This window comes from Tremella mesenterica, assembly GCF_000271645.1.
Source record: "Tremella mesenterica DSM 1558 unplaced genomic scaffold TREMEscaffold_20, whole genome shotgun sequence".
In the NCBI taxonomy this organism is placed as follows: domain Eukaryota; kingdom Fungi; phylum Basidiomycota; class Tremellomycetes; order Tremellales; family Tremellaceae; genus Tremella; species Tremella mesenterica.
In genome coordinates, this window is record NW_006711244.1 from 237,511 (window position 1) to 262,868 (window position 25,358).

Below are 25,358 nucleotides of genomic sequence, written 5' to 3' on the forward strand. Positions count from 1 at the left end.
TCGGAGATGAGTTTGCTAGAGATTTTGTCAGCGCAAGTTTTAAACAAGTTCGTTTTACTTTGTCGTCACTATTGACTTAACAAGAAAATGATGAGAAATGAGATGTTTCTTATTACTTGTTGTTTTCCAAGAAAGATAACGACAGATGAAATGTCAAAAAGAGAAGAAGAAAAAAAAAGAGGAAGATAGGATTTGTACGAAAGAGAAAGAAAATTGGAGATGGACAGAGGCAGAGGGGGGTTTTTGGATGGAGAATGTCGATATCTTATTTTCTCTTCATTCATTCACGAGGATATCCTATCGAATCGACTGGGCACGGGACCGAGGTTCTGTCAACGTCCAGACATTTGTTCATATCGCACCAACCAAACGGGTCGTTGTGTCGTGTGGTGTTTTTGTTTTTTTCTTTGGGGTCACCTTTCGAACGAGTCGTCGAGGGAGATCCAAAGCGTCCGAGTCCGAGACCTTTCTTGAAACCAACAAATATCAACCAAAGGTATCTCGTGTCTCATGGTATGATACCGATGAATGTATCATCTCCTTTTCTTTCTCTCTCTCCCGTCGAATGAGCAAAAGTAAAAGTTCAGAACGGTGACATTGACGTTTTTACCCATCGATCGTATTTTTGATCATCTGGATTCTGGGCGGGATTTTGGAGTGAAATCTGGGGGAAAATCGGGTCGGTTCGAAAAATCCCATACCCATGCCGGACGAAATAAAAGTCGGCAATGTCACAATGTGGATGATGATCATACACATGCCGGACGAAATAAAGTCGCCAAATGTCACAATGAGGATGGTGATCATACCCATGCCGATCGAAATAAAGTCGGCAATGTCACAATGTGGATGATGGTTGAGGAACGATTCCAACAGTGTATAGTTATATCTAGGGGTTTTCCCCCGGACTGTGGAATTTGACTCGACGTAGAGGTCATACCGGGGTAAGGTGAGATTGGAGATTGACGAGTAGGTCTAGTTTGGATGATTGTGAGTTGAGGTTTTGTCTGAGGGGGATGAGGTTTTGTTCAATTATACCGCATAGGAATCAAGGAGGATGATTATGAGTTGAGCTATCGGTTTGTTGACGTCTCGTATCCAGGAGGTAAAAGGGTTTGTTAGATTAAACGGTATCGCGCAGAGGATGAAATGATATTTGTGCTAGATTCAAGAAGACGACCATTGTTTTTTGTTGTGTTCGTTTCTTACGGTCAAGGTTTCGACGATCGCTCGTTGGGATGGGATTCCGAGGGATACGTCACGTTTGACTTTGGGTCGTAGGTTGGGACTCGGTGGTAAGGGCTTGGGGTTCCGGGTCGGTGTCGGTGTTGGGTCATGGATGGATGGAGCAAAGATGGATAGGCGAGGGTGTTTCAACGAAAGAGGAGAGAAAGAGAAAGAGAAAGAGAGAGGAAATACCTCGTAAGTCTGAAGAACATGGAGGTGTAGAGATGAAAAAAATGAGAATTGAGGGATGGATGATTCGAGAGGAAAAGTATGGACCGTATCCGTATTCCTAACCAGTGGTACGATCCCATGAGGAAGTTGGACAAAAAGAAAAAAAAACAACACCAAATGAATAGTTGGAGCTTACGAGCTCTTGACAAAGTAATAGTTTAAGGGATACGAAACAAGACGGAGAGAGAAAAAACCGAGCGGTAAGAAGAAAAAGAGGGGAAAATGATAAAAGCTCAAGACGAAAAGAGTAAAACAGAGAACTCACGGGATAGTTTGAGATTCTATCATACCCGAATCCGAATCCGAATCCGAATCCGGATCCAGATCCATCTCTTCTTGTCCATGTCCCAACGATGAATCATCTTGTGAACGATTCCTACCCTGTTGATGTTTATCCAAACCCTCACCCCCGAACCCTTGCAGCTGTTGTGGTAATGTTGAGCTCCCAAACGTTCTTATTTCCCTTTCCCTTCCTTCTTGACCTGTACAAGACATTGACAAGTTTACGTTTCCTGATGAATCTAATTTTGGTCCTTTTAGAATTTGTATGATACCTTCTTGTCTTGTTGCCTCTATCCAAAAACCTTTTTCCTCTTCTTGATCCCCTCTACCTCTATTCTCGTCTTGCCCTTGCCTACTCCCGACGTCCTCTGTACTCTCGGCCGATCCCGATCCCGACCCCGACTGGTCCAGCCTAGCAGGAACACAACCATACCCGAAATCTTGACATCGTCTACAAGTCGATAAATTGAAAACTCTTCTAGGTTCCAAGTCCGAGTCGATCTCCACGTCAATATCAAGTATAGAAGCGATTTCGACGTATTGTTTCCGAGAGAGATCAGGTGATATAGGTCTTGCGCAGATCACGTTGGATTCGAGACATTGGATACAATCTGAATAAAGGTAGTCACTGATATTTTTATCAGCCTCAGCCTCAGCCTGAGCCAGCCCGGGTAAAGTCGGAGTGATGATTGTATGGAAAGGTGAAAAGATGACTCACTCTTCACATACTTGTGACCAGAGGTTGAGATCGAGTTGGAACGGTCCGATGACTGAGATGTGCCCGGGTGTGGTGGTGGTGGTGGTGTTGGTGGTGGTGTTGGTGGTGGTGGTGGTGGTGGTGGTGGTGGTAGCTGTGCTGTTGCTCTTGGCCCATACGACCAAACCTTTGTTATCCCTCTGGCCATCATGTTCAACGTAGACGTCTTTCAAGTTTGGTGCAATGTATATCCTCATCGTGTATCATTGAATGCGTTTACTTGTTTGCATACGATTATTGCAGTTGAAAGCCATACTCATATGACAACTGTACCCAGTAATAATGCCACGTCATCATCCACCACGTCATATACTCGCCTGCATATCGCTAGTAGTCACCCTCCCATCCACCCTCGTCACCTTTTGTCTCTTGTGATAATCCCTACCCCCTTGTCCTTCCGAAAGTGTCCTCTTCCCGTCTTTCCTGACCCTTGCTCCCTGTCCCTCTACTTGTTCCCCCACAGTCCTCCCCGTCGCTGCCTTGCACCCGACCCTCTCCCTCTTCCCATCCCCGTTCTCTCGGACGACCCTCTTGGCAATGGACGAAACAGTCGGACAGAGGTATCAAGGGATCGGCTTGAACGGATGGATAATGTCAAGGTCGGTTTCCGCCGACGGACGGAGCAGGTACATTGTCGCTGCCGCGTGTCTCCCTGGGGTCAGCCGGTCATACCTGACGACGGGGGATGAGATGTACACGTCTAGGTACGCTTTCCGACATTGTCGACCCGCACCTCTGGCCAATTCACATCCATTGTCGTCACAGCAAGCCAAGGTAGGGCAAAGACGGTGTAAAGGGTTGGAAAGGACATGAGAAAAAGCAAAGGTGCTCGAGGGAGAGTTACATGATGGGAAACCAAGCCGACCTACTCACAACTTTTCACCAGAAACGAGATTCATCGATTCTTTTCCGAACCTGATCACGTAGCTCCCATATACGACCGTGGGATCGGGGTCGATCGGGGTGGAAGATGAGGGAGATTGTTTTCCCGCTGAGAGGAATCAGCTGGTGCGGTGGCGTGAGATGTCAGTCGGGTAGCTTTCAGTCATGACAAGTCCCAGGGGTTTGCTACAAAGCAAGATCAGGGAGGGTCGGATGGGTGGAATGGGTGTTGAACTGAACGAGCGTCAAGACGAGTTTGGAAGAAGACTGGAGCAAAGGGACGATGACTAAGAGGGGAAGGGAACAAACACAAAGGTCATGACTTTGACGCGGGTCATATCAAAAGAGTGTGACGACCGGACATGACAGACGAAAGGAGACGAATCAAATGGAGAGCAAGAACGAACCATGGAAAACACAAGAAACCGCGGTGTTATCATGCCGGGAAGAATGACAAGAAAAGATAAATCTCAAGGTCGGATCGGACGGATCCTTGAAAGTCCTGAAGTGGAACCAACGACTCGGTTTGAGATACTAAGTCAAGGAACACGCTATCCGGGTCGAGTTAACGATTCCATCAGGGTTGGATTGGGATAAGGGAGGCATGAAGGGAAGAAAGTGAAAACGACGAGGAGAGAAAGTGGAGAAGAGAATCTCAAAAGTAAAGGAAGCGAAAAAAGGACTGACCTAGAAAACATATATCCACCGAACGATCTCCAATCATTGTCTGAAAGTCAGTCGGCTGGTCGGGTCGTGAGGTTAGTTTTGGGGTTTGGATAGGGTCAACGAGGACTAGATGGTGACTTTGGTGGTTTTCGAATATGGGGTATGGATTGCATGTTGATTCGAGGTATGAAGAGTGAAAGCTCCCTTCCCCCCCTCCCACACTGACCTGTAACATGAAACCCATAGGTCTTTGACTGATATCCAACCGACTCTACGATTTGTCCTTTGGTAAAACCCCAACGGTTCCATCGACAAACATTACCGCCCGTGTGACTTGGACCGATCCGTGGGCAAGGTTGTTGGCGATGGAATCGATGGTTTCTACCACGAGAAGTATATGAGTGGCTTCTGGCCAAAGGATCAGGATGGCAGTTGCGGTTGAAGTTGGGTTAGGTGCGAGAGCGAGTGGGCGAGAAAGGTTAAGGATAAGATGTATGGTCTTGCATAATTGATTGATCCAACGATATGAAGAATCATGTAATTGATCTTTGCCGTCAACGCTAGGTGATAGGGGGAGAAGAGGACTTACGGAGATGAGAACGAGTATGAGAGACTGAAAATGTATCTTGCGACCTATTCAAGTGAGTTAGCCATGTTTGCTTGTTTGCTCGTCGTTTGACTTTGACTCACGGCTTGTTTGATGATAAAAGATGAATGTGATGATTGATATCAAGTTGTCTCACAATAACAAGTTTTCAGTATCTTTTCAATTTCGCAAACAATCACTTGGACTGTTTCGCAGACAACACCCATACAAGGTATCTCGGCGTTATCCAAAGTGGCAATTATTAACGCCGACGCTTAACCCCGAAACTTTGGGGAAACACCAATTTTGACAAACAGGAGATTGACAAATCGACCCTCTTTCGACAAGAAATCGCAAACAAAGAGAATATGACTAGCACTACTGTCCGAGGGATAAAATGGCGTTTTAAACGTACAGGTAAGTACGTCACCAGACCTGAATGACTATATGTTAATGTTCTTAGATACCAACGCTGCTGCTCATCGACGACCAAGGGGGGGATCGAGACTGGTACAGCAAGACCGGGACGATGCTTTGGGGGTTCAAGTTACCGATGGTTCGGTACAAAACGATACCGATGGTTTGGTTCAAAACGATACAGATATACAAATAGACAATTTCGTAAACGATACCACCACAAATTTTCAAAACCATACCAACGTAATTCAACATGATCCCATTTTTACTCTTTCTCAACTTGCCACCCCCACCCCCACTCCGGTCGGTCAAAGGGGGAAGACGAAGCAAGACATGTTATCAAGTTCAAACCTCCTCATCGATCTTACCGACTTTAATATCAGTACCGACCAGATACAAGTCGGATCGGTAGAAACTTGTACTCGAAATGGATTCATGATCGATCCTTATGAAGAGATACACGAAGCTTTTTTCACTTTGGATGGGGAATCAACTTTGGAACTTTTCCCTTCCGTTCAGGATAATGTTTATGGATGCATTTCTGTTCGGGATAAAGTAGATGGATCTCATTCTGTCAAGGATAAAGTAGACGATGGATCTCATTCTGTCAAGGATAAAGTGGACGATGGATCTCATTCTGTCAAGGATACAGTGGACGATGGATGTATTTCCGTTAAGAATAAAGGAAACGATAACCTTCAGAACAAGAAAAAAGAAAAAAAAAAGATCAACATCCCACCATCTCATCCACCGATCAAATAACGACTACTTTTGTTCCAAACGCAAACTCTATCGACAACCAAAACCCGACATATGACTCCAATTCTATCAAAGACCAAATAAAGACTCATGATTCAAACTCAACCTCAAACTCCAACTCGAAATCTATCAAAGACCAAATGACGACTTATGATTCAAACTCAAACTGCAATTCTATCAAAGACGAACAAGACGAATTATCAATCTATACACCAATATCACCTTTCCGCTCTATTCCTGTTCCAATTTCGAATCCCATTTCCATCTTACCAAAGGTCAAGATTGAATTATCAGATCCGGATTCAAGTTCAACTTTGAAACAAATAAGATCATCTCTTTCGTCACCTTTACCTTTGACCTCTTCCAAGTCGAACAACTCTTCATATTCAACGTTTGGTAATTCAGCTCTTGCACATGAAGTAATTTTCCCTACTTTTACACATCACGTTCCGATGGAGGATCGTAACATTGTTTTACCACTTGTTCTTGATCGTACCGTTCCACTTGCTCTTTTCGAAACCGACACCGACCCCAATACGGTATCTTCTTCTGAACATCCTGAATCGACTTGTTTATTCCCCATGGATGAAATCAATCCCGTCTTCTTAAATGAACATGACCATGTGAATGTAAATGTTCTTTCAAATCGACATGCTTCAAACCATGTAGTTGCCGATTCCCCTCTTCTCAACCATGACCATGTAAATGTTTTCTCGAATCGACATGACCAAAATACCGTTTCCCCTCTTTTCAACCATGACCATGTAAATGTTGTCTCAAATCTTCATGCTTCAAACCATGTAAACGCCGTTTTCTGCCAATCTCAACCATGACCATGAAAATGCAAATCCCTTCCCCCCCAATCTCAACAACGGATATACCCATTACCTTGTCAACGTGTTGACCGAAGAACCCATTTCGTCCAAACAACCTATACCTATACCTATCATTCCGTCATTCGAATATCCAAACAAACCTGATTTTACAAACATTTTCAAGAATCAACCTCATCCTGATTTTCTTCCCACCAACAACAATCATTCACAAGTTATCAACTTTGATAATTATATAACTTTGATCAATAATCATCATATCAATTCCAACGTTTATCCTACTCGTACTCGTACTCGTGCTCCTGCTCCCCCTCCCCCACCCCCACCCCCACCTCCAACTAATCGTGCCGAACCTCACACCACCCCTAAAGAACCCGCGCGACCCATGGGATTAGCAGATCGTATAGGGGCCGAGTTGAAAGCTAAAAGGGAAGAGATCCAAGCGAAGAGTAAATTGGCAGGTGAGAAAGCGGAGAAAGAAAGGAGAGACGAGGAATTGGTTCAAGAGGTCGCTTCGAGGAAAGCAAAATATGCTGTGGGTTTGGAAGAAGAGAGGAAGAATAGGGTAAAGGTGAAGGGGTGATGAGAAAAGAAAAGAAAACTTGCAAATTGCTAGTATTAATGATTGTTAAATCGTCTAATCATAGTCTAATCGTTGTGTATAGCATGCAGCATCAAGTCGTAAACATATTCGGATTAAACAAATTAGGCGCGCGAGAAAGGTGACGATCGTGACCAACGAACGATCGAAAACTATCCAAAGGTTTGTGGTTTGTCAAATCTTGCTTGATCAGACATCCATCAAAACATAAGTAGTTATATGGCTTTACCCGCTGCCGCTGCTTCACAAGTCGGATCTTACGCAAGTACCGTCCGCAGGGAGCTAACCGGTCCTATCGCAAGGCTTGGTTTACCGTCCGCGTTGACAGATGGTGGGCAGGAACAAGTGGGTGGTCATGATCGGATCGAGAGTGACAAACATTCTCATAGTGGGCGGTCAGAAGGGTGAATCGTATCATCTGTTACTTATCCCCCCCCCCACACAAAACACCCGACGGTTGATGCTGATACAAGTAGGCTATTCCTATCAGGATGCACTTTTATCATCATCGAATGTCTATTCAAACGTGGTGTAGGTATCAACATGATCAAAGTCGTCTTAGAGGTCAGATGGTTTCTTACTTTCTTACCCTCTTAGGATATCACTCTTTCTTCAACCTAGACAAATCTATGATGAATCGTCTCTTCCCCTTGACCCGAATGATGCTACCAAGTAACCCCTTGACCCGAATGATGCTACCAAGTAACCCCTTAACCCCAACGATGCTACCAAGTAACCCCTTGACCCCAACGATGCTACCAAGTAACCCCTTGACCCCAACGATGCTACCAAGTAACCCCTTAACCCCAACGATGCTACCAAGTAACCCCTTAACCCCAACGATGCCCCTAACCCCCTTGATCCACCGCTGACATTCAGAGTAAAGGAGCCAAAACCATCTGGGTAACATCTTCACCCGAAACCATCTGTTCAAGAGAATGTAAAATCCTTTCCGAATGGTCTTGTCGAGTGAAACAACAAGAAACAACCCAATCCCACGCTTCGACATCATCAACTTCACCCTCACCGACACATCCGTTGTTCATAATCCCCAACGCTGAGACAGTCCGGATCCAAAAAGACGCCGGATCGAATGAACAAGGTCGAGATTTGGCAGATTGTCTAGTCCGAGGATGGGGTTATCCGATGAGTGAGAAAATCTTCCTTTTCTTTCCACCTCGTTGGGAACGAGTCTCCTCTTGTTCTTCTGTCTCGATGACCTGTAATTTTCGTATTCGCTTTCATGGTCATCTATCTATTCTTTGTCTCGATTTCTCACGTTTTCGTCTTTCTTTTTTTGGTGGGATACAATCTTCATGTCGTTATATCTCTTTTCTCTGTGGGCTCTGGGCTCTACATCTCCAAGTTGGCTCGTGTCTCTCCGTTTCTTGCTACGATCACCGTTTTCCCCAATGGCTTTTTTGTCCCTCCATTCATTTCCATATCCTTCTTTTCCATCTGAACGTGAAAAAAACAAGGAAAAAAAAACCTTTTCTTTCCCCCCTACCCCTTTTTCCATCACTCGGTCAAAATTCTCAATCCTCAATCCCACACATCTGAATACAATCTTGTTCCCTTTTTTCACGATGTCACTTTTGTCCATGATAACTCTCGGACTGGATTGACGAGAACATCCTACCGTTTTTCCGCCTTGACGACTTGAACTTGGGGTGCTTATCATATCTTATATCTCCCACCGTTTAACTAACTTTTCCTTGACATGAAGTCTTTGCGTTTTCTTTCTCTCAGTGTTTCCCACCGACACCGACTTTGCCCGGATTGAACTAACCAAACAGTCGCCTATCCAGCCCTGTCAACTCACGCTTACCAAGTCAAACTCGAAGCTGTGCAAGAATGCATCGCTCAACAATCCGCGAAACCTTTACTTAGGGAACCTTACGAATCGGATGTTGGGATCGATGAACCTGGTCAGTTTTTCTCTCCCTTCTCATCTTTCTCTTCTCTTTCACCAAAGACGTTTGTTGATTTACTGGAGGACAAGTAAAAAAAGAAAAAGAAAAACAACCCTGTTTAGTTTACTAAACCATGAAGAAGAGAGAAAACGTTTTTCTAGTAACCCTAAAGAAAGAAGGAAAAAGAAAAAAAAGAAAAAAGAGAACGACTTGATTCTTTTCTGACATACAGAACCAACCACTATGGCTAAAGAGAAACCCTTGACGGAAGCCAAATTAGCAAGGTTCAACGATATAGTTTCCAGTGGATTCAAATACTTTGGAGGGTTGAATCCCGGTCCTCGAGAGGATTTAAATGGTAGGAGTAATTCTGGTTTTTGGAAGTTTTATAACTCTGATCCGGTGAGTGAGTGGATCTTTGTTTTTGTTTGTCTCTCTCTCCTTTTCCCTACTAACCTTCCCCCTCTCGTTTATCTTGTTCTCCCTGAACCTCTTCATAAGCCATCTCCGTTACTCATCGTCCAAATTGTCATTTCCCAAATCTTCAGGCGGCCGACATGCACCAAACGACCCGATAACACACATCCCACACCTCTCACGTTTACTCTTCCCTCAACCCCACCCACACCCACACCCGCACCCGCACCCGCACCCACACCCACACCCAAACCCACATCGCTGAAACACTAGGATCGCGAGTTCGACGTCGTCGGCGTTGAATACTTCTTCCGGACTCACCGAAGCAAATTCGAACTATTGTGGAGTACTCTACCCTATTACGGCAAACACCTCAACAAAGGGGTCGGAAAAGGAAGAGTGAAAACTGTGAAAAGAGAATCCGTGATTGACTCTCCTCGAGAAGAATCAGTATCAGGAGGTTCAGAATCATCGAAATCTGTTTCAAGGGATACGAAAGAAATCACACCGAAACAATTCGAGATAGAAGAAGATGATTCAAAAACTATTCACGATCGTACTTCTCCCATGGATGAATCGAATTCAGATGCTACAACTTTGAATGATATGGTTATAAACGACGTACATCTATCTCATCCTACAACTTTGAACGATATGGAATCGTCTAGGGATCCTTCGATTTTAAACGATATGACGGAATTTCATGATGATATTTCCATTGAAAGGGATGGTGTTATGTTGCAACTTGAATCTCTATCTCAACGTCATGATTCCATTGAGTCTGACGTTACCGTTACAAAGTCAACTTGTACCCCAACGCGTAAACGTGAGAGATACTCTCCTTTAGATGATGAAGAACGAGAGAGAAAACGGAACACGAATACAAACACAAACACAAATCGACGTTCTCCTTTGTACGATGATAAACTAGAAAAAAATGGATCCACTTCTCGACTTGGTGTAACACAAGATGATGGACAAAAGAGAAAGAAGAACATATCTACACTTTCTCCTTCCGAAGGTTTCCCACCAGAGAGAAAAAACATCACATCCGATGTTATACATGAAGAATCGCAATCGCCTATGAAAACAAAAGAATCATCCTTTATCACTATCGATTCAAAAGTCGTTGATGGTTTCACACCTGATCCAGGGAAAGGGATAGAGAAACAAAGGGATAAAGACTCGATGACGGAAAATGATAAATATTCAGATTCAAATGTTAGTGCACAAGAGCGATCAGTGAGTGTTATTGTAGTATTTCTTCTTCTTCTTTTTGTTTCTTCCTTCTCAGTTTACATTTTGTTGTCCCAACCTTTCTTCATATTTTCATATTCTATAATCTACGTTTATCTATTCCGTTATCTTACATTCTCATCCCTCAGTCAATTTCCTTATCCAAAATTCCCTCTCTACAGTCCTTTTTCCTCTTGAATGATGATGTAAAATTCGTCGAAACCGGAGTTGTTCTTCTTTTTTTTTCTTTTTTTTTTTTTCATCCCCTCTCCTGCCTCAAATCTTCATCCCATATCATTTATCCCCTTCCCTGAGAAACGAACTTATTTTCCAAGTTTCGTACGTACCCTGACTGACCATACAGCTCCTCATCAAATCATGGTTAATCGACAAACAAGCTTGGCGTAGAATCATCCAAATTAAAATCGGTTCCATCCAATCTCCTCTTGCTCGATCTCTCATTACTGCTTATCCTCATTTTATCACTCTGAAGAATCCTCGACGTTCCAATTCGTCCTCCTCTCCTGTTCATCGAACGATCATCAACGCTTGGTTGGTTTGGTTGATGCATGGTCATTTACCTTTGAAATCCAACGATTCCACGGATGCAAAAAAACCGACTCTGTGTACGTTGACACCTTTTTTCGTTAGTAAATTCGACACTATCTCCCTGGATAAAGATCCAAGGTTGGCTTTAGAGTTGGTTTCCAAGGATATGTCAATTACGGTTAGTCGGTTTTCTTTCTTTCTTTCTTTCTTTCTTTCTTTCTTTCTTTCTTTCTTTCTTTCTTTCTTTCTTTCTTTCTCCTACCTTGTTCCTCTTCCTCTTCCTCTTGTTCTTGTTCTTGTTCTTATCCTTATCATTGTTCCTTGTTCTTATCCTTCTCATTGTTCCTTGTTCTCGTCCGACTATCCTCTGGCCTCCGTTTCAGGTTTCTCGTTCACATTTCCATTCCGTCAATCACTATGTTTATATTTCCGTTCTCCGTTCTCCCGATCCTTGATTTTTAGACTATGAATCGGGCACAAGATGAAAAAAGAGACTCTTGACTTGATCATGTTTCATTCTCAGCTCTAAGGTCGATTCAAAATTAGTGCAACATTCTTGCTTTGGAGAAAGAATTTTTTTTAATCAGGACGCATAGATGAGAATTCTGGGTTGCCTATACTCGGTTTCTAACGAGATGGGTGAATGTTTCTTTCGAATCTCGTGAAGAAAGAACCCAATGCTGATTCTTTTCCAGCTCCCATCGGTTGACGTAGATCGGACGATAGTGGCTTCTGGTCCTTATGATGGAGGGTTCTATTCTATCGGTTGTATAGATGGGCAGAAGCGTAGGATTTGTATTTGGGACAAGGTCAAATCCGAGGATTCTAAACGGTTCACACAAGTGAGGTTTTGTTTTGTTTTTGAATTTCTCCTTCTATCACACTTTCAGTATGACGGGTCGGAGGTGATGGTGAGAAGAGATAGGAGGTGTTTGGAAGTAGTCATGGGGACACAGAGAGAGAGAGAACGCCCGTGAGACCGAGTGATCGCCGAGTCGGGAAACGAGAAGGGCACCATGACGAGAAGAGGAAGGGATCGAGGAGGGAGGGAGTTCAACGGTTCGTAAAGAGAGGAGAGAAAGACATTTTGTGTGTGTGTGTGTGTGTGTGTGCGTTCTGTGGAGAAGAGGACGAACGAGTGTCATCAGACGAGGGAAAGATAAATAGGGTAATCTGGAATGACGAAAAAGGACGTTGCTGATATAATCTTCAGACCATGTTAAGGTTGTGTCAAGCTATTCATCCTTCCCATTCGGACTCGACAAGTCAAGGTGATTGGAATGTATTAGTGAGTGAATCATCAAAACCGGTCATACGTATGAAAGCTGATGACTTTTTTCTTTTCTTTTCTTTTTCGTCTTGTCCATCCATATATATCCCTTATTGTCCATCCTCGCTCTGTGCTGTGTGTCGCCTTTTTTTTTTTCTTTTTTTCCTTCTCCTCGTCCTTTGTCTCCTTGTCCTTCTTGTCCCACTCGTTCTCATCCATCACATCTCCAGGAAATCCCGGACGAGTTTCATACGTCGATCCCCGGCGAAAAAGCCTCATCCTCATCGTCCAATCCCTACCATATCTCCGCCCAAGCAGGTGCATTAGAAGCGTGCAAAGTTGGAAAATCAATGGCAATGGAAGGATTGACGGATCGAGTCATCAACTTGCTCAACGACAACGTTCATGTTGATCAAACAAAGCAAGACGTAGGGTATAAAGTGGATGATTTGATTTGGGATATGTTGGAAATTTCAAATTCAACTTGAGATTTTTTATTTTGTTCCTTGCCTGCTTTTGAGCCAAAAAAAGAGAAACTAAACAACGGAAATGCGAAATGCGAAATACGTATTGCGTGAGTCATGCTTCAAAACTAGATTCATCTTCCTTGCCACGCTCACATACATAGGTTTCAGGATTCGAAAATGACGTTTTCGGTGTTTTCACGTTTGAGAAATCTGATATGATATGATCCGAAGGAACGAGAGGGTTTCCACCTTTATCATACAGTATGTACAGTATCGTTTGTCATCATTTGGGGAATGAATGCAATTCTTGACACTTGCTGATAAAATCGGGATTTACCCATGAAGCAAGAGAGAAGCAGGTTTGATGATGCAAACATTTCGTCCATTTGTTTCGATATCAAGAATTGGATTTGTTCTGTTCTGTTCTGTTCTGTTCTGTTCTGTTCTGTTGTCTTTCGGTCCATCCTACTTGATCTCAATCATGTCCTCACTAGTCGGGTCAAGAGTTGCGCAAGGAAGAAAACCAAAACGGAAAAAAAAAATAATCGGACTATGGACTAAGAGATTTCGTTTGAAGTACCAAGTTAAACCGAGATTGGTCGACCGTCGGTCACTGAGATAGAAGATAGACGAGAGTCGTGACATATCTCGACTCGTTCGGTACCTGTTTCAATTGTCCTTTACTCTCCTTCGTCGGAACCTACGCCTACGGTCGATTCTTCAACTTTGAATCATTCGTCTACGTCTACGGAAGAGGAATTTACAATCAATGTTCTACATTGGGCTGATTGCCAACTCACGGCTCTACTCGACGATTGTTCGGATCTCAAGTATCATAGTCAACTTGCGCTTGTGATCCAATCCATAAGATCGAACACGTTCATCTTGCTCTTTCACAAGATCAGGGAATTCATATTGATGCTCCTCCTCGCGGTTTTACGGACTCTCGTTTGTACGATCCTTCTTCTTCTCACTGATCAATTCGATTCTCACTGATCAATTTCGATCTTCGGTCTTATTCAAAGTGTACGACGAATACAAATACAATGATGGTAAAGAATCACATCAAAGACTACGGAATAAAATCATATGACCAATCCGTAATCCTAGTTACGTGGCATTACTAATCAACACTCCCCCTAATGACACTAACTCCAGCAAACTAAATCCAACCAAGAGACTAAGGTGACCGTATCGTAGACCCGGACGTACGGGAGGAAAAGGCATGGATCACGAGCAAACCAGGAAATCTCGTGTGCGCGGTACAAAGTGTTCGGTACAACGCTCTATGCGTCGTACGATTCGAGGGATGTCGAATCGTGGATCGAATCGTGTAGATTGTGATCTGAATCGACAAGGTGAGTGTGGGAGGTGAGGTGTCACAGCCGTCGTACACTTCTCTCTATAGACCGATGGTTGACAAACCTCGGCTAACTTGTCTCTTCGGTGGCAAGGTCTCACCCAAACAGGAGGGCACAGACGTCGAAAGGAATGTAACTACGGCGAACTTCGGGGTAGTTACTCTATCTGGGGGTTTTCTCTAATGGCCATGTATCTCGATGTAGGTGTAGTAGCTATCTCTATCAATCTTTCACTACTGACAACAATCAAGGATCACTGAAGAACTTCAGCAATCTTCTCAGCTAATAGTATCTACCACTCCTAGATGTTCATCCAACCCATCCGCGCTTCGACGCACTTCGGCCAACTTCCCCGAACCACCGAGCACCCGTTTCTCTAACCTCGCCTAACTTCACCGTACCTCTGCTCTCTCTATCCCTGCTCAACCTAACTTCGCCTAACCTCGCCATAGTCGGTCTCAGATGTCCTAGGGTATGTGTAAACCGAAGAGGTTGAGAAATGATGGAGGTCTGATGGTCAAAGGAGGGTCGTTGTTGGAAGAATTTAGGGCTGTCACGACATAGTTCGTGACATGAGGAGAGATACAGAGTGTGATGTCAAAGCGTGTACAAGTCGAATTTGTAGACAGTTCTTTCCGTGCGTATCGCGCGGTAGGATCTTTGTAAGGAAATCCACGTCCTGCAATTCGGACTGTACGTATTTGAGTTTCAATTCACCACTGTGTATCTTCTCACGGATGTAATGATGTCGTACGTCTATATGCTTTGATCGAGCATGCGTACCAGGATTGTGTGCGAGTCATATCGCACTTTGGTTATCAGAATTAAGTTGTGTTGTGACTTGCTTGAAACCGAGTTCAGTCAATAGACATCGTATCCATACGGCTTCACAAGCAGCCTCTGCGGTTGCGATATACTCCGCATCCATCGTAGACTGCGCAATTGTAGCCTGTCTTCGACACTGCCATTGGATAGAACTATTGCAGAACTGGAATAGGTAGCCAGTCGTAGACTTTCGTGTTTCTGTACAACCAGCAAAATCCACATCAACCCATCCTTCGAGTTGATACGGTTCTCCCCCAAGCTTGAGAACGTAGTCCTTCGTATGTACGAGATACGACATTACTCGCTTCGCAAGTGCAAGATGCGTTTTGGTTTGGCTTGGCTGAGAATCAAGCAAGAATATCGTGTCGCAAAGCATACATCAGGTCGTGTTGAACTTGCGATCCACATCAATGATCCAATGATCTTGAGATATGGAGTTGTAGCTTTGAGCGTGTCACGAGACCAACTAACCAGCATTGGGACGATATAACAGTGCCCTTCAGAGACAGCGGTCTAAACCACTGCGCTAAAAGGCCTATTAACCGGCGGTTACTGCAAACCGCCGATCGCTGGTTAAATACCCGTCCCAAACACATCTCTAACCAAACTAACTTGTCACTTCGTGACAGAGCGGTGTCGAAGTGGTGTAGAGATCCTCTACATGTTGTGGGAGGGGAGTACCGTAGGCTCGAACCGCCACCGAGTTCTCCACAGCTGCACGTTTGATGTAAGCTGGTTGTGATAGGTGAATCATACGGTTTGTACGATCTTGAACTACCTTGAGCCCTAGTATCTGTTTCATCTCCCCCATTTCTGTCATTGTCCACTTTGACTTGAGGAATCACATGAGTTGTATGATCACGCCGTGAGTTCGAGCTGCGATTACAAGGTCGTCCACATATGCAAGTACAATGATAGGACCATCTGAACCTTTAGATAGCTTGTAGTACATTCCCCAATCTGATTCGAGTTGTAGGAATCCGTATGTTGCGAGCGCATTACCGAGTTCGATCCACCAAACTTGTGCAGACTGCTTGAGACCGTAGAGTGACTTGTACAATCGTAATGTAATACAACCAGGAGCTCGAGCCATACCTTCTGGGTATCTCATATAGATCTCATCTTCAAGTACACCATTAAGATATGCTCCTTCGACATCTGCTTGATGTGTTACGAGATTGTACGATGCAGCGATCATAAGTACGAGTCGTAGGCTGACCATACGACTTACGGGTGCGCATGTTTCTTCGTAATCGATACCAGGTTGTTGCCAAAATCCCTTCGCTACGAGTCGAGCTTTGTACTTGAGTAACTTGCCCTCTGCATCCTTCTTGATTGCGAAGACCCATCTTGAATCAATAGCTTTACAACCTTGCGGAAGTGTAGTCTCCTTCCATGTATTCTTCGACTTGATATTGTCAAGTTTGCGAGTCATTGCGATCTTCCACTCTATACTCTGCGGACTACGAAGAGCCTCCCCCGCAGTCTGTGGTACGACATCACTTCCTTCTATTGCAAGTATCATTGCGACTTCACTAGCAAGACCATAGTGTGAAGCTTGAACAGGGAACCAGGTTACTGCAGAGAGTGTACCTTGCACGTTCATACGATCTCTAATTCGTTTGCTCGTACGAGTGGGTTGCGGTACGACATGTGCAATTGGTGCAGGCTGTTGAACCATAGGAGCACCTGTAGGTTCTGGAGCAGGTGTTTCTTCTGCAGTTGTAGCAAAAGGTTCCACAGGGATTGTATCTGAAGGAGTCTCTACGACTGGAGTAGCTTCGTGCACGGATTCATGTACGGACACAGGTGAATCAGGTGGTACGAGTGTCGTAGGTGCAGGCGCAGGAAGTGGACCAGGAAGGGGATCAGGAAGTGTTGTAGGAGTGACTGTAGGTGTAGTCGTATTTGGTACAACCGGTGCGGGAGTACGATCTTGTACTGTATTGGAAGGTCGAATGTATTCCTGTGCGCTTTGCACATCGCGACTGACCACGATTGAACCATTCGATTTGTATCGTACAATCCAACCACTCATACCTTCCTCTTGACCAAGAACCCTTGCGAATTCTCCTTTGTGGAAGTCAAGCTGTGACTTGCCACGGACGTCGACCGGTATCTGTATGTATACAAGTTCACCAAACATGAAAGCTCTCTCTAGGCCTGGCTTGCGACCTGTGAGTGCAAACCACGCATTCGTACCGTTCGCACTTGTACTTGTCTTCATCATCATTACAGATGCGTATCGTACGACGTAATCCCAATACGAATGATCAAGGGAAGCCAAAGATAGCATCGAACTAGCCATCTCTTTGAGTGTACGATTGAAGCGTTCGGCTACACCATTGAGTTTGGGTGTGTAGTGTGGAGAGATCTGGTGTATGATACTTTTCTCTGCATACCATTGTTGCGCTTGCGATCCTGCGTATTCTGTACCTCCATCCGTACGAAGGAATTGTACGGTTCCACCGAGTTGTCCTTCGATCTTTGCGACAAATTCCTTGAGGTAGAATACAACGTGCTGTCGGTTCGGTGCGGTCACTACTCGATTGACCTTTGAGTAGTCATCGTACATCGTAATGATGTATGTCGCACCTTGCGCCAAAGGTCGTAGGGGTCCAGAGATATCTGAATGTACAATTTCACAATTACGAGTTCCGTGCGGACTGACATCCTTCTTTGGAAGTCGAGTATTCTTCTGTTCTTGACAGACTGCGCAGCTATCTGTACGCCACAAGTCTGCCTTCAACTCATCCGCAGTGTATCGTAGCTCCCCCGCTTGTGCGAGCGCGATAATACGGTTACGACCTATATGACCAAGTCGATTGTGTTCAGTTTGTAGTGGTCCAATACAAGTTGTCGAACTGATCGTACCCGTAGTCTTGGGTATGAGCTCCCCCAGTTGTACATATGGGAGGACACCGTGTTCTGGTATCGTAACAATCTCCTTTTGTCACAAACTACGTCGTGACGCCCCTAAGTCCCACCAACAACGATCCTCCTTTGACCATCAAACCACCATCATCCCTCGATCTTTTCGGTTTACAAGGATCCTAAGACATCTGAGACCAGCCACGGAGAAGTTAGGCGAAGTCTTCAGACTATGTATCAAATGAGGATCTGCGGGCAATGTGGGGGTTGGATAGACGAGAAAAGAATCGGTCAATTGTTGGGGAGAGAGGGTATATTGGACTCAAAGCAGAGTATATACGAAGAGAGCGTTTACTGGAGCAGACGATCAAATACGAGCCTACAGGTTTCATGCTCCTTCCATGATGAATTCAACTACTGTTCCCTCTCTCTACAACCTCTATACATCGCCAGATCCAGCCGCACTAGCAGGAAGCCCAAGGGCCAACGCTGCTTCACGTTTACATTCAAACCAGCTCTGAGTTGGGTTGACTTCTTGGATCATCTTTGCGGAAGCAAACATCGCCTGTATTGAATGTGTGCGGAGCTCATCCTGTTTAAGCTTGTTCTTTTCGGTCATCTTCTCAAGCTTTGCTTGTCGGTATTCCTCATCCCGCTTGAAAATCTCTACTTTGAATTGATCCTCAATGACAGCATGGGTTCCCTTGCGTTTTTCTGGTTCACAGGTAAGCTATGCCTACCACAAAGCAGAAACTCACTCTGGCTTCGATCTGAGATACTGTGCCCTTCAATGACCGTATGAGATGTTTTGACAGTAGTCTGAGGAGTTGCTCCGGTTGATGTTCCGCTAGATCCTAAGAAAGTACTTGATCTTGTCTCTTCTCCATTATCTTCCGAGTCTAGCATCTCGATTGCATCATTGAGAGTGCTTGGACTGTCTTGGGGGAATGTAGACCACGAGTCCGAGCCGGAAAGGGAACTCCTAAGAGTCTCCAGGATTGGGTTGAAGGCAGATGTGGTATCAGCACGCAATGCCGCGTTGCCTGCATCTCGATCTCGAAAGATTGGATTCAAAGTATCCCATAGAGGGCAGATAGCATGAACTCGTCCTGTGAGGTTAGATATCTCAAACCGGAGGATGAGAAAGGAGGACAGACGTTCGACTGCAGTGATTGCTTTATTCACTGCATCCTCAAGCCCAGTATTTTCAGCGTTCCTCAACATCTCTCCTCCGGACCCATTCCCTGTCTCGTTCTTGAAGGAATATGCATCTCTCCACTCATTGTACAACACTCGGATCTGAGGAATCAGTCGTGATCTCATAATTGGCATACAAGACAGGGGGGGGGGGGAATTATGATAAGACTCACTTTGTTCTCACAAGATACAGGGTCACGAAGTGTAGGACATCCCTCATTCTTCAACCACTCTGAACACTCACGCATGACGTCTTTAGGTTTCTTCCCTTGATATCCATTCCGCCAGCGGTCTACATTGTGGGGCCGTTCTAACCAAGCAATGAGATAATCCAGAGAGCAAAGTCCGTTTGGATCCTTGTCATCATCCCACTTCACCGGAGGGGATTTAGCCTTTTTACTACTCTTTCCTTTCTCCTTGGCTGAGATTGGACTTGAAACAGCAGGTGTAGCGGGCTGGAGACCAGGTCGGACAATCCGGATGGAAAGTCCAGATGATGGTCGAGAGATTGGGGTAACGGGCACTTGCTGAGGAGGAAGTGGTGAGTCCCCAGTCATGATATTGGTATCTCCGTGCGTCTGTAGATCAGCAGAGTATGTTCCGGTCACTCACATGTACCGTTTGCTCCGGTAGCAAGCGTATGGAAAACACCAGATGACTTAAATCTGTCTTAAGAACACAAGATGATGTTTGTGTCAAAGTTGCCGCATGTGGTAATGCATCCGGAAACCTAAAATGCGAAAACTAAGAATTGACACCCACTATTATACGGTCAGCTTCTTATTATATACATATATATCGTTTAGTTGGATTTCCCTGGTTTGCCAACTTGACATCTTTAATTGCACACTGTCCAGGGTATTGATGTGTGTCCGACTTTGTTTCTTTCTCGACTTACCATGTCCTTCGGTTTCCTTCGAGTTTTCGATTCTCTTTGTCTTTTCTTTCAGTAATCACTATCACCCTCTACACTGATTCCATTATCGTCTTATCCGTCTGTTCGCGATCTCTCGTTATCACTGTTTCACATTCCGTACGACATCGCGATCTTGATCACTGTTAACATTCCGTATGACTTTCCTCTCTCTCTCTCTCTCAGTTGCTGGAATTGGATTCTTCCTTCTGCTACTTATCTCTGCCGGAATATGGCGTTAGGGGGAGTGTTGGAATAACGCAACATACGGTGTTATACGGAAACCTCTAACATACACACACATTTCTCGTTTGAGGACCTTTGAACCCCTCTGTCTCTCGCTTCACGCTTCACGCAGAACCCCCTCATCTCTTGCTTCTTCCCTGCTGGCGTCGCCGTGGTTTATCCCTCCCTAGTTGTCTCGACATTTTCTTTTATTACAATAGATACAATAGATAGACTTGTTGGTTATTTTCACGAGGGAAGCAAGACAGGAGGACATGATCCAAGTTCAAAATCCATGTATCCTACCTAAACAAAGGGAAATGGCCGTGTGGCGAAACAAAAAACAAGGGAGGGGGTTGTTTGTTGTTTGTAATTATCACTCGAGTCGAGTTGAACATGTGATATGCATACGTTGAGCAGTGCTACGAATATCCTACTCTTAATCATAGGTTAGCAAGGGGAATAAATGGTGCATGACGAATTAATGTTAGGTTGATGAAATGAATTAGACATGTCCTCTTTATACTGCTGGGAATCGTTCGAGTGAAATGGAGATCAAACGTAAAGGGAAAAATAAAGTGAAAATGAGTTTGGAATTCCGTTCGTAACCCCGTCCCATCCACCGACACCTCACAAACCCACACCACGAAAAGGCCCATAAACCCTTGAAGCTTCCAACATGGCCGAAGAAAACTTTTCACCGGTAGACCATTTCTTTGCTTTTTTAACCAATTTTCCAAGTTTTATCATATCTATCGTCTCTTCTTCTTCCTCCTCTTCTTCTTCTTCTTCCTCTTCGGGTTCTTGTTGCTCTTGCTCTTGGTCTTCTTGTAAAGGAATTACTTGAGCTGTTGCTTCAGCTCTAGCCAATTCGGAAGACTCGTACCGAAACTAAAAACTTACCATCATGACGATTCGAACGAGCTATTTGAAGCTTATACTTCCAAGTGGGTAATACGTATTCTAAAGGTGCCGAGATTATCTTACCACTTGAATTTTCCCATTTGGGACCTTTGGAACGGTGTTTACAGATGACTGGGTAGGTCAGTATAGGGGGTCGTTTCTTTTTGTTTCGTTTGGATGTTGTTTGTGGTGGGTAAGGTAGGGATGCGTCGAGGTGGTATGGCTTAGATATGATGGTGGACATGGTCAGAATGGTGAGATGGGAGATGGGAGATGGTGCAAGGCGGGGAGGATATGAAATGCGAAATACGTCACGAGGATGTAAACAGAAAGGGAATGATCGAGAACAAGTGAAAGGTGGAAAGATGTATGCGATAGAAGAATGGATATGCAGTGCAGTGCAGTGCCGTCATGGTAAAGGCATTGAATGAAATGACCAGCGGGTCGGATTGGAATTTTTATCATGGCGGGATGAGAAGAGAAAAAGATGATTTGACTTTTACAAGGCGGGGTTTGAACCGAAATGAATCGGGCGAGCAGGTAAGAGAGAGAAAGGAAAGGAGAGGAAAAGAAAAAAGAAAAAAGATAAGAACGACTGAGGGGAACGATCGTACAAAGTAGACCAAAAGGGACGATGAATAGTTGGGTAAAAGAAAAAAAGAAAGACAGTGGAGGAAAGAAGAAACAACTTACCAGCCAACTTATCACGGGTCGATTTGGCAAGTCTGATCAACCTCTTGGAACATTCAAGTGGGACATGAACATCATGTTTTGAACGATTTTTCGTTTTTTTCGGTAACGTCTTTAAGATGGATCGGGAGAACCGAACGAATTTCATATACTAAATTTTGTCAGTTCCGCTTTGACTTGTCGTGGTTCTGGATGTTATGGGCTCTGGGACTGGGTCTGGGATATCATGGCGTCTCGGACTTGGTCTGGACGCTCCGGTTTGAGATGGGTTCAGGGGGGGGGGGGGGGGAGGGGGAGAGGGTCATCTTTACAGGAAATATTCGTTGGAGGCGGGGTGAAAGGATTATCCGTGGACAAGGAGGACAAAGAGTCGATGATGATTCGAATCAACGAGGGAAAGTCAAAGGTCTTGCAACTGATCAAACGAACGACCCAATGACCAATCGGAGCGGATGCTGACAAGAGGGAGGGGGATTGGATGCTGACAAGAGGGAGGAGGGGAACCGTAAGGGTTTCAAAGCCAGTGGACAATGTGTGTGAAAGCAAGAAAACACAACCCACCTGTTGTATCTGTAACCCTATCCTCAGCCTTGACACAGCTTTGGAACGAGCTGCGGTGATAGTTGTCTGCCCATTCAAGTCCAAGATCGAGTATGGGTCGAGAGATTCACGTCGCTTCTTGATGGGACGTTGAGGTGAAGGTGGACTGATGTCGTCGTCGTCGTCGTCGGGGTCGAGCTGGTGACCGTCGAGGGTTGAGTGTACATCGGGTGCAAAGATGTTGTGGAGAGGGGTCGTGGTGGGTGAAGGGGGAGGGGAAGAATAGGATAAAGTGGGCGCAGGCAACCTAGCGGTGACATCTTGCGTCATGTTACTTTGTCGACGTACGACGTCTTGTCAACGTCGTCTTTGTCAACACTTTTGAGTGGGGGGGGGTCCCTCGCTTAACTCTTGTGGCCCGAGCGCGTCCTAGCGTCCTAGCTTACCTCGCTTAACTTTTTTTGGGGGGACTCGCTCAACTAACTTTTGGGGGGACTCGCTTAACTAACTTTTGGTGGGGAAGGTGAGTCAACCTCTTGTCTGCGAAACAAGTTGACATTATCAAACAAAGACGCAAAGATGCAAGAGGAAGAATGTGGGTGGTGTTACCTGTATTACGTACACAGTCGCTCACTGAAGACAGTGCTACAAACATTACATGACAGGTTGATAAACAAGAATCATTGTACATGGTGCGGGACTTCTCTGGTGAGTATGAGTATCCCCCCTACATTGACAATAGCTGACACCCCCCCCTCCCCTCCAGATAGTGGTCAACCCTTGTGCTGTACCCAACTACAACCCTTCATCTCTTTCCCCCGCTCATGCTCATTCTCATGACGATGCAAGAGTAGAGTCTGTCGCTAAGCGAGCCTTGGACGCCATCCTCCTACGTTATCAACAACAAGGTTTAGGTCTTGATCAGAATGCACAGTTTGTCGTCGTCGGCGGTGATACGTAAGTTGCCATCGTTCCCTCTGGCCTCGTCCCCCTCGCTCACGTCCAGCGGGTCGGGTAAAACAATCACCACTCAACGTATCATCGAATACGTCGCTTCCTCGGCCCGACTATGCCCTCCCCCAACCACCGCACCCACCTTGATCACTCCCCAGATCGATCTCTCTCGGAAGCTACTCGTGGTAGACAACGTCCTATCCTGCTTTGGCAACGCCAGCACAAGGGGCAACGATAATTCCAGCAGGTTTGGGAAATGTATCAGTGTGAGTAGCCGATTTCTTTCAACCTCTAAACGGTCACATCCACTAACGGTCGAGATCATTTGGACAAATCATTATCCATCGTCAAAGTAACATCTTCCACTCATTTATTGGAAACTTGTAGAGCAAGTATCTCCATCTCCATCCCCTCCTCCTCTCCCTCCACACCCATTGTCAACCCGTTCCACATTACCTACCTCTTATCTCAATCCATCACTTTACACCCCACACGTCCGTGGTCAAAAGCTTTATCATCCACTCTCCTGTCCTCTCAAACACAACCCCCCACCTCCACCCTGCTCGATACTTTGATATCAGACATGATGACCCTCGGTATGTCATCTGATCTGATACATGACTTGTTCGGACGCGTGGTCGCTTGCACATTGTTGGGTTCATGGTCATGTTTGTCCAAACCAATGTCTTTACCTGACTTGGCTTTGGTTTCCACCGTTTCCGCTCTGTTGAGGATCGAAATGTTACCCTTACATGAAACCTTGTGTTACAAGCTTCCGGGCGGTTCGGTGGCCTCTGGGGGTAAGGAGAAAATCTTGAGGAGTCCCGAAGATGCAGAGAGGTTATGTAAGGCAGTGGCTGGACATGTTTATCAGCATGTTTTTCAGGTGAGTTTGTTTTTCTTTCTTTCCCCAAAGCAAGCGTCATTATATGTTACCGTGGGGGGTAACAAAGGTCGTCGTTGGTTTGGTATTCGAGTTGTGACCATTCTTTCCATCGTTACCAGTTCGTCATTTATCAATCATCATTGTAGAGTGGAAAATGATCAATTTATGGAACACGACCAAGAGATGAACTTTTCATCCACTAGCCATATCCCCCCTTGTCACAGCTACCCACTTTCCCCTCCCAAATATTCATCGTAACCCTCGCATCGACGCATCCTCGCATCGTCACGTCGTCACATCCTCGCATCCTCGCATACCCTCTATTCCTCTACCCTCATCCCCCACACACCCAAAACCTGACCCCAACAATCTAACCCGACCGCTGAACCAAACTAAGTCCAGACCCTAACAAGATACATAAACCAAGCTCTCATCGGACCTACCGACCGCACCGCTGAAGAAATAGGTCTGATCAGCATTGTTGACATGGTCAGTCACTTTACTTTTCGTTCCCTGCCGAATGATATTGATTGGTAGTTCGGGTTTGAGGTTGAAGACAAGGTGAGAGAATGTTTTTGTTTTTTTTTTCGTTCAAGTTCGATGAGTTTTTTCTTTCTTTCTTCCTCTCATGATTTTGTCGTCTGGTGATTCTGAGATTTTATGGTTTTACGTTAAGACTTTTTGCGATTTCGTTTGTTGAGTTTTTTTGTATTCCTACCTACCCACCCACCCACCCACCTCGCGGTTGCATATGCTCCATTTTTTTTTTTTGTCTTTTCACCAGACAAGAGCTATCAGCTACAAAACCCGTCTAGATTTCATCTTTACCCAAAATCCCTGACCAGAGTCATTTTTTTATTTTTTTCCACTTTTGTTTCTTGCCTGCCATGTTCCCTTGGC

The 25,358-nt window shown here is 45.0% G+C and overlaps 6 protein-coding genes across 6 annotated transcripts; 3 read left to right on the forward strand and 3 right to left on the reverse strand.

Annotated features, from left to right (window-relative positions):
- Nucleotides 1-703: 703 nt before the first annotated feature.
- TREMEDRAFT_66312 (uncharacterized protein) lies at nucleotides 704-1,540 on the forward strand (the record flags this gene model as incomplete). Its single annotated transcript, XM_007008374.1, has 4 exons — nucleotides 704-845; nucleotides 974-990; nucleotides 1,217-1,422; nucleotides 1,489-1,540. The coding sequence occupies 4 exons, from the start codon at nucleotides 704-706 to the stop codon at nucleotides 1,538-1,540; spliced, it is 417 nt and encodes a 138-aa protein (XP_007008436.1).
- Nucleotides 1,541-1,719: 179 nt separating this feature from the next.
- TREMEDRAFT_66313 (uncharacterized protein) lies at nucleotides 1,720-2,694 on the reverse strand (the record flags this gene model as incomplete). Its single annotated transcript, XM_007008375.1, has 2 exons — nucleotides 1,720-2,368; nucleotides 2,459-2,694. The coding sequence occupies 2 exons, from the start codon at nucleotides 2,692-2,694 to the stop codon at nucleotides 1,720-1,722; spliced, it is 885 nt and encodes a 294-aa protein (XP_007008437.1).
- Nucleotides 2,695-4,999: 2,305 nt separating this feature from the next.
- On the forward strand, nucleotides 5,000-13,114 carry TREMEDRAFT_66314 (uncharacterized protein; the record flags this gene model as incomplete). Its single annotated transcript, XM_007008376.1, has 15 exons — nucleotides 5,000-5,048; nucleotides 5,095-5,712; nucleotides 6,102-6,436; nucleotides 6,807-7,219; nucleotides 7,350-7,403; nucleotides 7,457-7,645; nucleotides 7,718-7,805; nucleotides 8,121-8,391; nucleotides 9,038-9,169; nucleotides 9,387-9,556; nucleotides 9,845-10,813; nucleotides 11,172-11,534; nucleotides 12,052-12,267; nucleotides 12,570-12,644; nucleotides 12,857-13,114. 15 exons carry the CDS (start codon nucleotides 5,000-5,002, stop codon nucleotides 13,112-13,114), a joined length of 4,200 nt encoding a protein of 1,399 aa, XP_007008438.1.
- A 5,475-nt stretch (nucleotides 13,115-18,589) lies between these two features.
- TREMEDRAFT_66316 (uncharacterized protein) lies at nucleotides 18,590-20,248 on the reverse strand (the record flags this gene model as incomplete). The annotated part of the gene is made up of 5 exons (XM_007008377.1): nucleotides 18,590-18,864; nucleotides 18,909-19,449; nucleotides 19,521-19,925; nucleotides 19,960-20,091; nucleotides 20,246-20,248. 5 exons carry the CDS (start codon nucleotides 20,246-20,248, stop codon nucleotides 18,590-18,592), a joined length of 1,356 nt encoding a protein of 451 aa, XP_007008439.1.
- An 867-nt stretch (nucleotides 20,249-21,115) lies between these two features.
- TREMEDRAFT_66317 (uncharacterized protein) lies at nucleotides 21,116-22,948 on the reverse strand (the record flags this gene model as incomplete). Its single annotated transcript, XM_007008378.1, has 4 exons — nucleotides 21,116-21,333; nucleotides 21,389-21,520; nucleotides 22,082-22,229; nucleotides 22,640-22,948. 4 exons carry the CDS (start codon nucleotides 22,946-22,948, stop codon nucleotides 21,116-21,118), a joined length of 807 nt encoding a protein of 268 aa, XP_007008440.1.
- A 249-nt stretch (nucleotides 22,949-23,197) lies between these two features.
- Nucleotides 23,198-25,158, forward strand: TREMEDRAFT_66318 (uncharacterized protein; the record flags this gene model as incomplete). Its single annotated transcript, XM_007008379.1, has 9 exons — nucleotides 23,198-23,213; nucleotides 23,262-23,326; nucleotides 23,361-23,575; nucleotides 23,625-23,766; nucleotides 23,820-23,838; nucleotides 24,154-24,458; nucleotides 24,861-24,947; nucleotides 24,996-25,019; nucleotides 25,114-25,158. The coding sequence occupies 9 exons, from the start codon at nucleotides 23,198-23,200 to the stop codon at nucleotides 25,156-25,158; spliced, it is 918 nt and encodes a 305-aa protein (XP_007008441.1).
- Between the last annotated feature and the right edge of the window lie 200 nt (nucleotides 25,159-25,358).